The sequence below is a fragment of the Lithobates pipiens genome, unplaced genomic scaffold, assembly GCF_037356315.1.
Source record: "Lithobates pipiens isolate NorthernLeopardFrog02 unplaced genomic scaffold, aLitPip1_a1.2 Scaffold_13, whole genome shotgun sequence".
Taxonomy (NCBI): Eukaryota; Metazoa; Chordata; class Amphibia; order Anura; family Ranidae; genus Lithobates; species Lithobates pipiens.
This window is the reverse complement of record NW_027507718.1, coordinates 196,391,097-196,405,398: the sequence shown is the minus strand read 5'-3', so window position 1 is coordinate 196,405,398 and position 14,302 is coordinate 196,391,097. Positions and strand designations below refer to the sequence as shown.

At 41.9% G+C, this 14,302-nt stretch overlaps 1 protein-coding gene across 1 annotated transcript in view; it reads right to left on the bottom strand.

The window, feature by feature from the left end:
- The window catches only part of FRAS1 (Fraser extracellular matrix complex subunit 1), a 708,831-nt gene that overhangs the window by 432,081 nt on the left and 262,448 nt on the right, over window positions 1-14,302 (bottom strand). Inside the window, exons 8-9 of the mRNA XM_077476089.1 lie at window positions 3,790-3,891; window positions 2,192-2,383 (exon numbers count right to left, since the gene is read on the bottom strand). Coding sequence (XP_077332215.1) covers window positions 2,192-2,383; window positions 3,790-3,891 — 294 coding nt within the window. The remainder of the gene's footprint in view (window positions 1-2,191; window positions 2,384-3,789; window positions 3,892-14,302) is intronic.

Genomic DNA, 14,302 nt, shown 5'->3' with positions numbered 1-14,302 from the left:
TGGTTATCATTGTTTACCTTCTTTGCGCTCTGTTAAATCAAAACCAGCTTGATACTGTAGTGTTTAATACACACAGATACAAATTAAAAATCAAAACTTGTTCTTATGGTGTTACTTCACTGCATGCATCGGCACATATGCAATACTATCCAAGCTGCATTGTGGGGATTGCAGCTTGGATAGTATGATGCACCGATGCGTGTGAGTCTGATGGCTTAGCAAATTCCTTTGGTGGTTTTGGCATGCACGCACATTTGAAATGGCTTTTTTTTTTTTGCCTACAATCCCCATAATTCTTTGCCTACTGATTAGTGTGCATCATTTGATACAGGTAAGCTCCTACTATAAATTACCCACACTTGCAGCCCAAAGGTGTGCACAGCATTGGGCTGTCTCCCAGGGGTATGCCTTCATTGTCTCCACAAAAATGTAAGTACTTTTTATTTGGACACTATACCTACTTTATTTGGGCAGTTGACATGGTGGTTATTATTCCTTTTGTCTCTCTCACCATTGCAGACTTTTACCTTTAGTCTTTATATGCTGTTTGGCCATACTATGTGTCACGAGCATCTACTAAGCTTCATGTGGATGGGAGTATGTCCTCTATTGGCCGTCCCCATTGATGGTAATATACTGACTGAGACTTCTTTCCTGGCCCTGCTATAAGCAACTATCAATTTCTGTTTGATAGGTACTCTGTTTATACATCCAATCTGTGCTATTATGTATATATAATATACCGAAGTTAGATGGCGGTTAATATTGGTCTTTTTATTTATTTTTCTTTTATGTTAGTACTCATCAGAATGTGCCACTTGCTGTCCACTCTATCACAGCGTGTTTGACCGCTCCATATATTTGGATCTGTCCTGGTTACTATGACATTTGTACTTGAGGCGCAGCTCATTTGAAGGTATTTTCACATTTTCTTTTTTTCTCCATCGTTTTTGATGCTTGCCTTCCTGCTTTCTGGATAGTTGAGCACATGCTTTTTAAATGTGACATACAATGCAAAGTTTATCTATATATGCGTTGTTTTGAATTTTAACTCTGATATATCTCATTTCAGATAGTGAGATTTATTGTTGCTCTCTCTTGCTACGTCTTTAAACATTTTTCCATGTCCTGAGGAAGCCTTTACAGCAAAACGCATAGATGTGATGCACAAGGGCTCAATGTACAAATTATATAATTTCATATGATTTTTATATTGTTTTGAACACTGTTATAATATTGTATTTTTCAATAAAATAAATATTTTTTTTTTACTTTCTATTTGCTTCCATGCCTTAAAAGTCCGAACTGTTGATATCTATTTGATATCTTCTTTGTTTTCCCTTGATACATTATGTATGTGGCATTGTGGGTGCTACCTCCTTCCTATTTCTGATGGGCTAGCCTTGTCCCATCCAACCACTAGAAGATTCTGTGCTTTTAGGAAATATATGATCTGATCTGCAAACAAAGGGACAAACCTTGTAATGGGAATGCTGAGGGTGCCAACTTACAGACAGTAATGCCGCGTACACACGGACGGAGAATCCGTCGGAATGCGTCTTATCGGACCGTGTCGTCAGATAATCTGACTGTGTGTGGTATGCATTGGACTGATTCCATCCGAATCTCCGTCGGACCCAATTTTCCAACATGTTGGAAATATTTCCCGACCAACTGGGCCGGTCGGACGTAATCCGATCATGTGTAGAGAATTTTGATCGGACCAAGTGCCACGCATGCTCAGATCAAATTCCTACATCAAAGCTATTAGCTACTAGCCTGAATCTAGTCCCATCGTAACGAAATTACGTCATCACGTTCTGAAAGATCGGATTTTTCGACAACTTAGTCAGACCGTGTGTATGCAACAGTTTCGGACACAATCCGTCAGACTAAATCTGCCGGACAAAATCTGACGGATTTGGTTGTGGAAATCTCCGACCGTGTGTACAGGGGCTAACACCTCTCCTGAGAGACAAGTTATTCTTTATGCATGTGAACCTGATTAATGTGGTTGTAAGACAAGAGAGTTTGTTTGCATAGTTATGCAAGTCACAACAGGTAGAACAATTTTATGACAACATATTTTAACAAATTTGCAGCATGACCATGCAAGTGTATATTGCACTTTTGGCTACACCTGAAGTTGTTCTTTAATGCTCATCTCTTTAGGTGTCAAAACCAAACTTACCCATGAGCACTCCACTTTGGAACACTGTGCTGGATAGCAAAGCACTTTCCCTCGGTCACACAAGCAGTAGTCACAGTGACTTCCATTCCAGAGCTCTCCATGGTACCTGATGGATCCATTCACTGTGCAGCTCCCTTTACTGGACACACACTCCTCACAGCACTGACCTGGTTGCTTTATTTTGGTTTGGCCCTAACAACATAAGAAAAATAAAAATAACTAATGTCATATACAAACCTATACAAACCTATATACAACCTTGGGTGTACACCAAACTCACTTATTTCATGATGGTCAGTTTTAATAAATAGGCATTTTGATGTAATGGCAGTCATAAATCAGAAGAAGTTGAAATAAATAGATTATACCATCCACACAAAACACTCATGTATTTAAGCAGCCACAACACCTGTGGCTGCTTGAATAACTGAACAGTGACTGCATCTGACTGGATGCTGTCACTGTTCAACCAACAATTTTCCACCCGCTCCTTTGATTTTTCAATTGAAGTTTGCCGAGCCAAGTGGTACCTATAGGTACCTCGAATTCTGGACGATTGAGCTGTGTATGGCCAACTTTAGTCTCAAGACAAATGCTTAATGAATATATATTATAAATGTCCATCAATAATGATGGCACGAAGTATATGCCTCCCCTGTGTCAAATTAAAAATACCCATATGCAAAAAAAATGTCTATAGGCTTTTTCTAATATGTTGGCATGATTGTCTGGCAGTAAATGGGCAAAAATGATCCTAATTTTGGACATCAATGCATAGGAAAGTTCAATCCAGGGAATGGACATGGATCTCAGTCAGTACACAGGCAAAGATTTTCTGATCATTTCAACCTATACATATGGGTGTGTGTATACTTGAATATTCAGAGGAAAAAATGTGTTTTGGCATTTAAATGTTGGATAACAGCCCAAAAACATAGTCAAGGTAACGGAAAACTTTGGATGAATTAATTACAAACATTAATGGACTTATTTGAATGTGTAAACAGCAATTATGATATGCAAAATACATCTATCTATCAGGGTTCTCCAAACGTTCTAAGCAAAGGGCCAGTTTACTGTTCTTCAGGCTTTAGGGGGCCAGACTGTGACCAATGGGAGTAGAAAATGCCCCATCATTTTAATGGTAGGAATAGTGCCCCATTGATGGTGTCAATAGGGGGAATGGTGCTCTATCACTGGTGTCAGTTGGTGGAATAGTGCCCCAAGGGCCAGATAAAGGCAAGCAAAAGGCCACATCTGGCCCCCTGGCCACAGTTTGGGGACACTGATCTATATCAACACTTTCATTTGTAGCTTCTGATGCATCACTGTCAGTTACTTCAATTCAAAATGTTTATTGGGTTTTAGAACAAGATCACTGTATTTTTTCTACACTATACTAAATAACACATTTTTATACAGTTCAGATGATACTGCAGATGAAAACTTCCATTTGCTTTAACTTTAGTTAAACTCTTAATGAACACTTTCGGAATTCATAGGGCCCAGGCACATTACAAATGAAAAAACACAACCTATGTTTCCAGATCATGGCAATATGGTAATATTTTCCCACTAAGAAGAATTGGTTACATTACCTTGTAACATGTAAGTGATGAACAGGTCTTAGTATGGCACTTGACCTCTCCTTTATCACAAATACAGGTAGAACAAGGATTTTTCTTCCACTGTACACCATGCTAAACAGAGAAAAGAAGGTGTGAACATTTTAAAGAACATAGCTTGTAAATGCTTTAACAAACCAATTTTAGTACAATTTTCCTTAAGAAAAATAATAGTTTGGCTCTGTAAGGATTAGTTTTTAAAGAGGAATTAAACTAGAAATGTGAAAAAAACATTGACTAGTAGGGTTTTTATAACAGAAGAGACCCTAGTAGTCTTTTCTGTCATAAACCCTTCTCTCTGCCTGTCAGCAGTAATGCATGAGCCAAACATGTGCCGCTCAGTGTATATTTATGGCATCACTCTGTGCCATGTTGAAGTGACTCCCGTTTGCATGCGTGGAAGTGACAACATTGTGACCCAGCTATTCAGACGGCTGAACAGAGTGAGCCAGGAAGGAAAATGTAAGCTCCTGGGACCAGCTGGAGCGCTGACACTACAACAATGGAAAGCTTTTCTGACAGGTAAGCCTGCCGTAATGTAGTAATATGCAGTGCATATTAGCATATTATGAAATAAACCTCCTGGGGGCCCATTTTGCTTTAGGTGTATTTGCAATTTTGCCGTTATTTTTTACCATAATTAACCTTGTCTGTACTATGCTGGCAGAACTTTATAATCAGTTGTAAACTAAATGTGCACACTGTCTGTCCTAACAAAGACACTGGGTTGTACATCCTTAAGCCCCGTACACACGATCAGAATATCATACAAAAAATACCGCTTTCGAAGTGCAATAATCTGATCGTAAGCTTTTGTCCAAAAATTTCTGAAGGGACAAACATGAACATTTTACCGTACAATGCCAGATTGTACAATTTTTGTTTAACCACTTTGATACAGGGCATTTTCACCCCCTTCCTGCCCAGGCCAATTTTCAGCTTTTAGCGCTGTAACATTTTGAATGACAATTGTGCAGTCTTGCGACGTTATAACCAAATGAATTTTTTTACCCCCAAATAGTTTTCTTTTGGTGGTATTTGATCACCTCTGCGGTTTTTATTTTTTGCGCTATAAACAAAAAAAAGACCGATAATTTTGAGAAAAAAAACACAATATTTTTTACTTTTTGCTATAATAAATATCCAAATTTAAAAAACAAAAACACAATGAGCGTATTCTGATTGGATTGCACAAAAGTTATAGCACCTACAAAATAGGTTATTGATTTATGGCATTTTTATTAGTATTTTTTTTCACTAGTAATGGCAGCGATCTGTGATTTTTTTTTATCGGTAATGCGACATTTCAGCGGACACATCAGACACATTTGACACTATTTTGGGAAGGGGTTAACACTAGGGGCGATCAAGGGGTTAAATGTGTTACCTAGGGAGTGATTTTAACTGTGGGGGAATGAGACCGACTAGGGGAGGAGACTGCTTGGTTTTCCTGTATACTAGGAACACATGATCGGTCTCCTCTCCCCTGACAGGAAGTGGAACTGTGTGTTTACACACACAGATCCACGTTCCTGTTCTGTGATGAGCAATCGTGGGTGCCGGCAGACATGGCGGCTGCCGGGCACGCGAATAAGCTCCCAAGTGACGCAGTGGGCGCATGACCCCTACAACCCCGGGAAGCCGAGGATGTCATATGACGCCCGCCCAGGATGGGAGAGCCACTTTGTGGGCGTCATATTACAATGGCTGGGATGGGAAGTGGTTAATCAGTACAGCTTTCATTTTTTGAAAATACAATACAAATACATTACTTCCAAATTTTATTCTGTCATATGTGAATTTTCATACTTTAGTAACTAACCTATTTGTTTTTGATATAGAGACTAGCATGCAAAAAAAACAAAAAAAACTGACGATTATTCATCTGATAGTCTCATCATGTGTACTAGGCTTTAATCTGTCCCCTAATTGCAAGCTATTTCAATCAATAGAAGCTGCCTATAGTCTTAGGTGTAAACCTTCTCCAAAGAAACAAGAAAGGTAAAAAATATTTATATTTAAATTTATTTGTAGGTATGCTGTTTGAATGAGAACGCATAGCAAAAATATATTGGGGGGTTCTTATATGTAACTATGTGGAAATACACTTTAAGCTGGAAATCTTAAGTGGCTTACTTATCAATCTCCTTGATACATTGACATCTCTTGCATTGCAGTGAAAGTCATCATGGCAGCGCACAAATACACAAAATATTTTCTAGGGAGGATAAAATAGCTAGAAATATGACCTTTATCAGCAAATGACACACAGGCTTTTGAAGATGTGAGGGCATTGTGAATACCACATACCCCCGCTGCATTCCTATCTCTAAAAATGCAGCTTGCCAGGGAATGTAGTTTTCAAAGGGCTATCCTACTTGGCTATTCTCATCACAGTAATATTTCCAAATACCCTAAATTAAAGATGGCAGCAAGGGAGTATTCTGTTCCAGTTTATACTTTTAGCTGAGTGATATAGTAATCACAAACACGTACATATTAACATTGCCAGTCTTCAATTAAGGCCCACAAAATGTCTGTTGCTAAGAAACCAAAATGTCAAAGTTTTATAGGAATTTTTTCCACCAACCACGGAGCTATACCAATACTTAAATAATGGCAATACATATTCCACATTCCTCCAGAAACATAATGGAACACAGTAGTATTACTTACATATTACTGCCCTGCTTTAAATTGTTACTAAACCCACAACAGTACAATCAGTCTGTATATGCAGGAATGCATGCTAGCTATGCTCACTGTGGACCTAAGGGGTTAATCCTCTGCATTGTGTAAAAGAATGTAAGAATGGAGCCTTGGGGACAAGCTACACACGCTCAGTTTGCTGTGTATTGCTAGAGAGTTTTTTTTCTTGGGAGAGTGCATGTGATTAGCACAGGGCCAATCAGCACTGTCCAGATTGAGGGTCAGGAGTCCTGCAGCCTCATAGGACAGTCAGGCCGCGTACACACGCGGGGACTGTTCGCCCAACTTTGTCCATCAAACAGTTTCAGCAAACAGTCCGCTCAAAATTAGCATGGACGGACTTGCCCACACACGACGAACGAACAGTTTGCTGAAACCGCGCGCGATGACGTGAACGGCACGTACGACGGGACGGAAAATACAACGTCCTATACACTGCATTATAACTTTCGGCGTGTAAATCCTTTCTGAGCATGCGCGGAACTTAGTTTGACAAACAAGCCTACACACACGGTTCGCTGAAACTGTCCGCTGAAAGCCCACACACGAGCGGACTGTCCGCCGAAACACTGTTCAGCGGACAAAGTTGGGCGAACAGTCCCCGCGTGTGTACGCGGCCTTAGAGGAGAATGAAAACTCCTTCTAAGCCCTTGTACACACGGTCGGAGATTCCGACAACCAAATCCGTCAGAGTAATTCCGACGGATTAATTCCGGAAGAGGTCCGGAAGGTATGTTGCATACACACGGTCGGACTAAGTTGTCGGAAAATCCGATTGTACATAACGTGATGACGTTATTTCGTTAGGACGGGACTACGTTCAGGCTAGTAGCCAATAGCTTTGGTCTAGGAATTTGATCTAAGCATGCGTGGCACCTTGTCTGTCGGAGTAGGCTACACATGATCGGAGTATGTCCGATCGGAGCATTTTGTCAGAAAATTTTACCGGTAAGTTGGAAAAATTGGTCCGTCGGATATTCCGACGGAAACAGTCCGATGCATACCAAACACAGTCAGAATATCAGACAAAACGGTCCGATAGGAAACATTCCGTCGGAATCTCCGACCGTGTGTACAAGGGCTAAGAAGACACGGATTGAAGTCACAGGACTGCTCTAACTGCTGATGAGAAAAGATATTTAGTAGTTAATATTTATTTAAACTATTGCATTTCCATGTTCTGTTTACTGTGGGAGACCACAAAGAATGAATGCAGGGTCCTGGGTTTACTAACACTTTAAAGTATCACACATTTCAAAGTATAAAAGTACATGTATAGACAAAAAGGTTATAGTTTAGTGTGGTGAGGGTTAGAACCAATGTGGTGCTTTTATTATAGGGATAATATTCTGGTGACAGATGTCTAAGAAGTACATTTACTCTCACTTTGTAGAGAAATCCTCTTACTACCTGATGCATCTTTTGAAAAAGATATAAAGTGAAATCTTCCCAAAGGACAAAGACAGCAGTTAAAAAAAAAATAGCAGGGGTTTTAACAAAAGTCGTTTTAAATATATACAGTATCTCACAAAAGTGAGTTGAACAAAAAAAAATTAACTGATTTCTCCCATCTACACATTCTTTGTGGATGGGGGAATCCTTCCCACTAAGCTACTGTATTGTGACAGTGGAAAAAATGCCCCATCAAAATACAGTGATCAGTGTTGCTAGCTATAGCCAGCGGCACTAATCAAATGTAAAAATATAGGTGCCCCTTAGGCTCCAGGGGGTCATAGTCTATAACCAACTGCTAGGAGTGTCCCCAAGAACAGAGCTCATCGCAGCTCCGGACGTTAACATGTAGTGTAGAAAATATCCCTTAAGCTGCAAATCGCTCCAGCCAGGCCACACCTCCAATGCGTTTTGCTCTGTTCCCCGTAGCTTATTCAGTGGTACTGATCGAGTGATAGATGTACCACCAGCCCTTGCTGGACTGGCCAAATTTCAACCCATGTATGGCCAGTGACACTAAACAATATCCTCCATCTTCAAAAACATATACACAAACCCATACACATCCACTACTTTATGGCCCTGTAATTTATTTTTTATAAAAAAGTTTTTTTCTGCCTCCTTGTAATGCCATTTGTAAGATCTTGAGCTTCTCCTTCTCCCTCTCACTTTTCTTTGTTTGGAATGAGCAGTGCATATGACCGCTACTAATGTGCACTGCTTCATTCACACAACAAATCCCATAGTCCACAGTCCCTAGTTCATCTGGGAGAGGGCAAGAGAGAGTGGCTATGTTCCTATATACAGTGGGACTATTGAGAATGAACATAGCCACCCTCTAACAGGAAGCCAGATGACAGCGGCAAAAAATGGAATTTGGGGATTTAGAGGAGGCTGAAGGCAATAGAAGGAACTTTCTAAGTTAAGAATACATACTTGAATATAGTTGTTTTTTTAATCAGTTTATTGTGATTCTAAATGCTAATCTAATTGATGAGTGAAAATCTTTGACTAGAAAGGGATATTTTTCAAAATGACATATTGAGATCTGTAATATAAACAAGTAACATTTCTATCTATTTTACCTGTAATGAAAGGACAGGTTATTTTCAGTTCAGTAAAGCCATTTATACATGAGATGACACTTGCCAATCCAGCCTTTTTTGCCCAGATCCCAGGGGGAATGATCAATGTGTCAGGTTAGGAAACTTTTATGATAGATATGATTTCCCCAGTGACAAGTGGCACAGGCAACATCTGGCTGCTCCTCACTCCTCTGCCCCCCTCCCCTCTCCCCTAACATAAAAAGGTATATTCGGCTGAGTGTACATATTAATACTGATCTCTGTAGTGCTTTACAGAGCGTTTAGCCTGATGGCAGCTGGATAATGCCTACATGCCTAATGTTTATGTTCACCCCAAGTGATTGCAATTCCTATTTTATGTACAAACTCTCCACTAAATCAACCTGAAAGGCAACACAGCCTACATGATGGGAGCAACAACATTTTTCCTGTCTCAGATGTACTCAGGTGGTGACAGCCTGAAGTGAAAAAATAGCCACATACAACAGCTAATGCTGCGTACACACGACCAGACTTTTCAACAGACTAGGTCCGATGGCCTTTCCGACTGACTTTCGGTGGAGTTCCGACACACTTTCTGAATGAACGGACTTGGCCACACACAAGCACACCAAAGTCCGATGGATTCGAACGTGATGACGTATGATCGGACTAGAATAAGGAAGTTCATAGACAGTAGCCAATAGCTGCCCTAACGTCGGTTTTCGTCCCTTGGACTAGCATACAGACAAACAGATTTTTTGACCGGACTCGAGTCCGTCGGAAAGATTTGAAACATGTTTTATTTCTAGGTCCGCCGGACTTTTGGGGAAAAAAAGGCCGCTGGAGCCCATACACGATCGTAATATACCTAGTCCGTCGAAAAGTCTGGTCGTGTGTACGCGGAATAACATTTATGTCTAAATTGGACCTACAGTACAGTATATGAGTATGCATGCAAGATAGGGAACTTAGAATGTAAACACCTTGAGGAGAGGGACAGGTGTGAATGTAGATAATGTAAAAGGGCTGCATACATTTATTGGATAATACATTAAATAAATAAAATAATACATTGAATAAATAAATAAAAAAACAAAAAAAAACATTTTTTACTCATATGGCTGTTGCTGTTCTAAAAGGCTTATGCCTTCCTCTCTCTTTCACACATATATATGCTGGTATATATAAATATAAATATTAGTGGAGTGGAGTTGGTAATTACTCTGGTAATTACACTATAAATTAACACAAAAAAACACAAAACTATTTATATTTCAGCAAACTCTAGCTGCCAGATTTATGCTGTTATGTATCTTGCAACAATTATTATCTTATTATCTTCAACAAAATGTCCCTTCTGTCACATCTCAGTGTGGGTGTGAAATGTGAGCTTTTGGTGCCAGCACTGATAGGGTAAACACTGGATTTTGGGGTAATGTAGTATAGGGAGTAGGCTAAAAGGATAGGTTATGGTCAAAAGTAAATTTTTGGGGAAAGCTTATGGGTAACTCACTACATAAAACTTAAAGTTTAGGTATTAAACCTAAAAGTAAATATTTGTTACCACATCTACAATTCTTAGCTCTTGTACACACGGTTGGAGAATCCGTTGGAATGTGTCCTATCGGACCATGTCGTCGGATAATCCGACTGTGTGTGGTATGCATCGGACTGATTCCGTCCGAATATCCGTCGGACCCAGTTTTCCAACATGTTGGAAATATTTCCCGACCAACTGGTTCGATCAGACATACTCAGATCATGTGTAGCGAATTTTGATCGGACCAAGTGCCACGCATGCTCAGATCAAATTCCTACATCAAAGCTATTGGCTACTAGCCTGAATGTAGTCCCATCGTAACGAAATTACGTCATCACGTTCTGAAAGATCTGATTTTTCGACAACTTAGTCCGACCGTGTGTATGCAACAGTTTCGGACACAATCCGTCAGACTAAATCTGACGGACAAAATCCGATGGATTTGGTTGGCAGAATCTCCGACCGTGTGTACAGGGGCTTAGATGTGGTGACCTCATTAACCACTTTCAGACCGGACCATTTTGCTGGTCAATGACCAGAGGTCTTTTTACAATTTGGCACTGCGCTGCTTTAACTGGTAATTGCGCGGTCATGCAATGTTGTACCCAAACAAAATTTGCGTCCTTTTCTTCCCACAAATAGAGCTTTCTTTTGATGGTATTTGATTGCCTCTGCGATTTTTATTTTTTGCGATATAAACGTAATAAGACTGCAAATTTTGAAAAAAAAATGATATTTTCTAATTTTTGTTATTAGAAAAATCCAATAAACTCAATTTTAGTCATACATTTAGGCCAAAATGTATTCAGCCACATGTCTTTGGTAAAAAAAAAGTCAATAATTGTATATTTATTGGTTTGCGCAAAAGTTGTCACATCTACAAACTAAGGTACGTTTTCTGGAATTTACGCAGCTTTTAGTTTACGACTGCCTATCTCATTTCTGGAGGTGCTAAAATGGCAGGGCAGTACAAACCCCCCCCAAATGACTCCATTTTGGAAAGTAGACCCCCTAAGGAAATTGATAAGTGGCATGTTGAGCCCATTGAATATTTTATTTTTTTGCCTCAAGCGATTAAATAATGACAAAAAAATTTTTTTTTTTTTTTTACACAAAGTTGTCACTAAATGATATATTGCTCACACATGCTATGGGTATATGTGAAATGACACCCCAAAATAAATTCTGCTGCTTCTCCTGAGTACGGGGATACCACATATGTGGGACTTTTTGGGAGCCTAGCCGCGTACGGGGCCCCGAAAACCAAGCACCGCCTTCAGGCTTTCTAAGGGCGTTACAGTTTTGAAGGCCATAAAATGCCAAGATGGCACAAACCCCCCCCCAAATGACCCCATTTTGGAAAGTAGACACCCCTAAATTTAGGGGTACACTAGTGAGACTAGGTAATAAATGGCGGGTGCCCTGAAACTATAAAAAAATAACTAACCAACCAGCGTCACCTGTAACAGTTATATGGTGATCACTGGTGAAAGGGTTAACTAGGGGGCAATCAGGGGGCTTTATGCAGTAGTATATGGGGGTCCCTGGCGCTATAAAAAGCTGCGGCGAACCTAAATACCTACCTGCCTAACTAGCGTCACCTGTGACACTAATACAGCGATCAGAAAAACGATCGCTTATTAGGCTGGGTTCACACTGGAGCGATGCGGGACCGCCACGAATCCGCGGCGGGTTCCCGCATCGCATGCCTCCCGGCGGCAGTTCACACTGCCCTATGCGAACTGCTGGGAGTGTCAGTGAAATGTTAATGACACCCCCAGATCAGTTCGCATATCGCAGTGCGATCTGCAAACTTGGATCGCATGGTGTGAACACCCATGCGATCCGATTCTGCTGCGGACCAAAAAAAGGGTCCCGTGCGAGTTTGCGGCGGGTGCGACGCAAATTCAGCCATACTATCTGTATGGCTGAACTCGAATCGCACAGAGATCGGATGTGATTTGCACTGCAGTGCGGTGCGAATCACATCCGTTCTCATAAACCGCTGCAATGTGAACCCAGCCTTAGTGACACTGGCGACGGGGGGTGATCACGGGGTTAAACCTTTATTGGGGGGGTTAGGGGGGTACCTTAGAACTAAAGGGGGCTAACCCTAACTGCCCTAACAGTTATTACAGTCACAAATGACACCCGCCGGGTGATCAGGGGGTTAAACCTTTATTAGGTAATAAATGGCGGGTGCCCTGAATCTATAAAAAAATAACTAACCAACCAGCGTCACCTGTAACAGTTATATGGTGATCACTGGTGAAAGGGTTAACTAGGGGGCAATCAGGGGGCTTTATACGGTAGTATATGGGGGTCCCTGGCGCTATAAAAAGCTGCGGCGAACCTAAATACTTACCTGCCTAACTAGCGTCACCTGTGACACTAATACAGCGATCAGAAAAATGATCGCTTATTAGGCTGGGTTCACACTGGAGCGATGCGGGAATGCCACGAAACCGCGGCGGGTTCCCGCATCGCATGCCTCCCGGCGGCAGTTCACACTGCCCTTTCCGAACTGCTGGGAGTGTCAGTGAAATGTTAATGACACCCCCAGATCAGTTCGCATATCGCAGTGCGATCTGCAAACTCGGATCGCATGGTGTGAACACCCATGCGATCCGATTCTGCTGCGGGCCAAAAAAAGGGTCCCGTGCGAATTTGCGGCGGGTGCGATGCGAATTCAGCCATACTATCTGTATGGCTGAACTCGAATCGCACAGAGATCGGATGTGATTTGCACTGCAGTGCGGTGCGAATCACATTCGTTCTCATAAACTGCTGCAATGTGAACCCAGCCTTAGGCCGCGTACACACGGGCGGACTGTTCGCCCAACCTTGTCCGCTGAACAGTGTTTGGGCGGACAGTCCGCTCGTGTGTGGGCTTTCAGCGGACAGTTTCAGCGGACAGTTGGACGGACAAGGTTTTACGGAAATTCCGAAAAACTGTCCGCTGAAACCTTGTTTCAACGAACAGTCCGCCCGTGTGTAGGCTTGTTCGTCAAACTAAGTTCCGCGCATGCTCAGAAAGGATTTTCAAGCCGAAAGTTATAATGCAGTGTATAGGACGTCGTATTTTGCGTCCCGTCGTACGTGCCGTTCACGTCATCGCGCACGGTTTCAGCAAACTGTTCGTTCGTCGTGTGTGGCCATGTCCGTCCATGCTAAGTTTGAGCGGACTGTTCGCTCAAACTGTTGGACGGACAAAGTTGGGCCAACAGTCCGCGCGTGTGTACGCGGCCTTAGTGACACTGGCGACGGGGGGTGATCACGGGGTTAAACCTTTATTGGGGGGGTTAGGGGGGTACATTAGAACTAAAGGGGGCTAACCCTAACTGCCCTAACAGTTATTACAGTCACAAATGACACCAATGCAAAAAAAAAAAAAATTACATTGGTGTCACTGTGACTGGGGGGTGATCGGGGGGGTGTGAGTGTGCCTGGCATGTTCTACTGTGTAGTGTCGGTGCAACTCACCGATCCTCTCTCCTCGGTGTCGGAACGAAAAATACCAACACGGAGGAGAGATTACATCACTTCCTCTCCTGTGTTTACATTACAGGAGAGGAAGTGATGTCACGGAGCATTTTCATTCGTCGGGAGCGATCGCGAGGGGGTGGCCATGAATGAATGGCCGCCCCCTCATCCGGGATCGCTCCCGAACGAATACCGACCGCCGCAGGCACTGGGTGGGGGCCCGATCGGGCCCCCG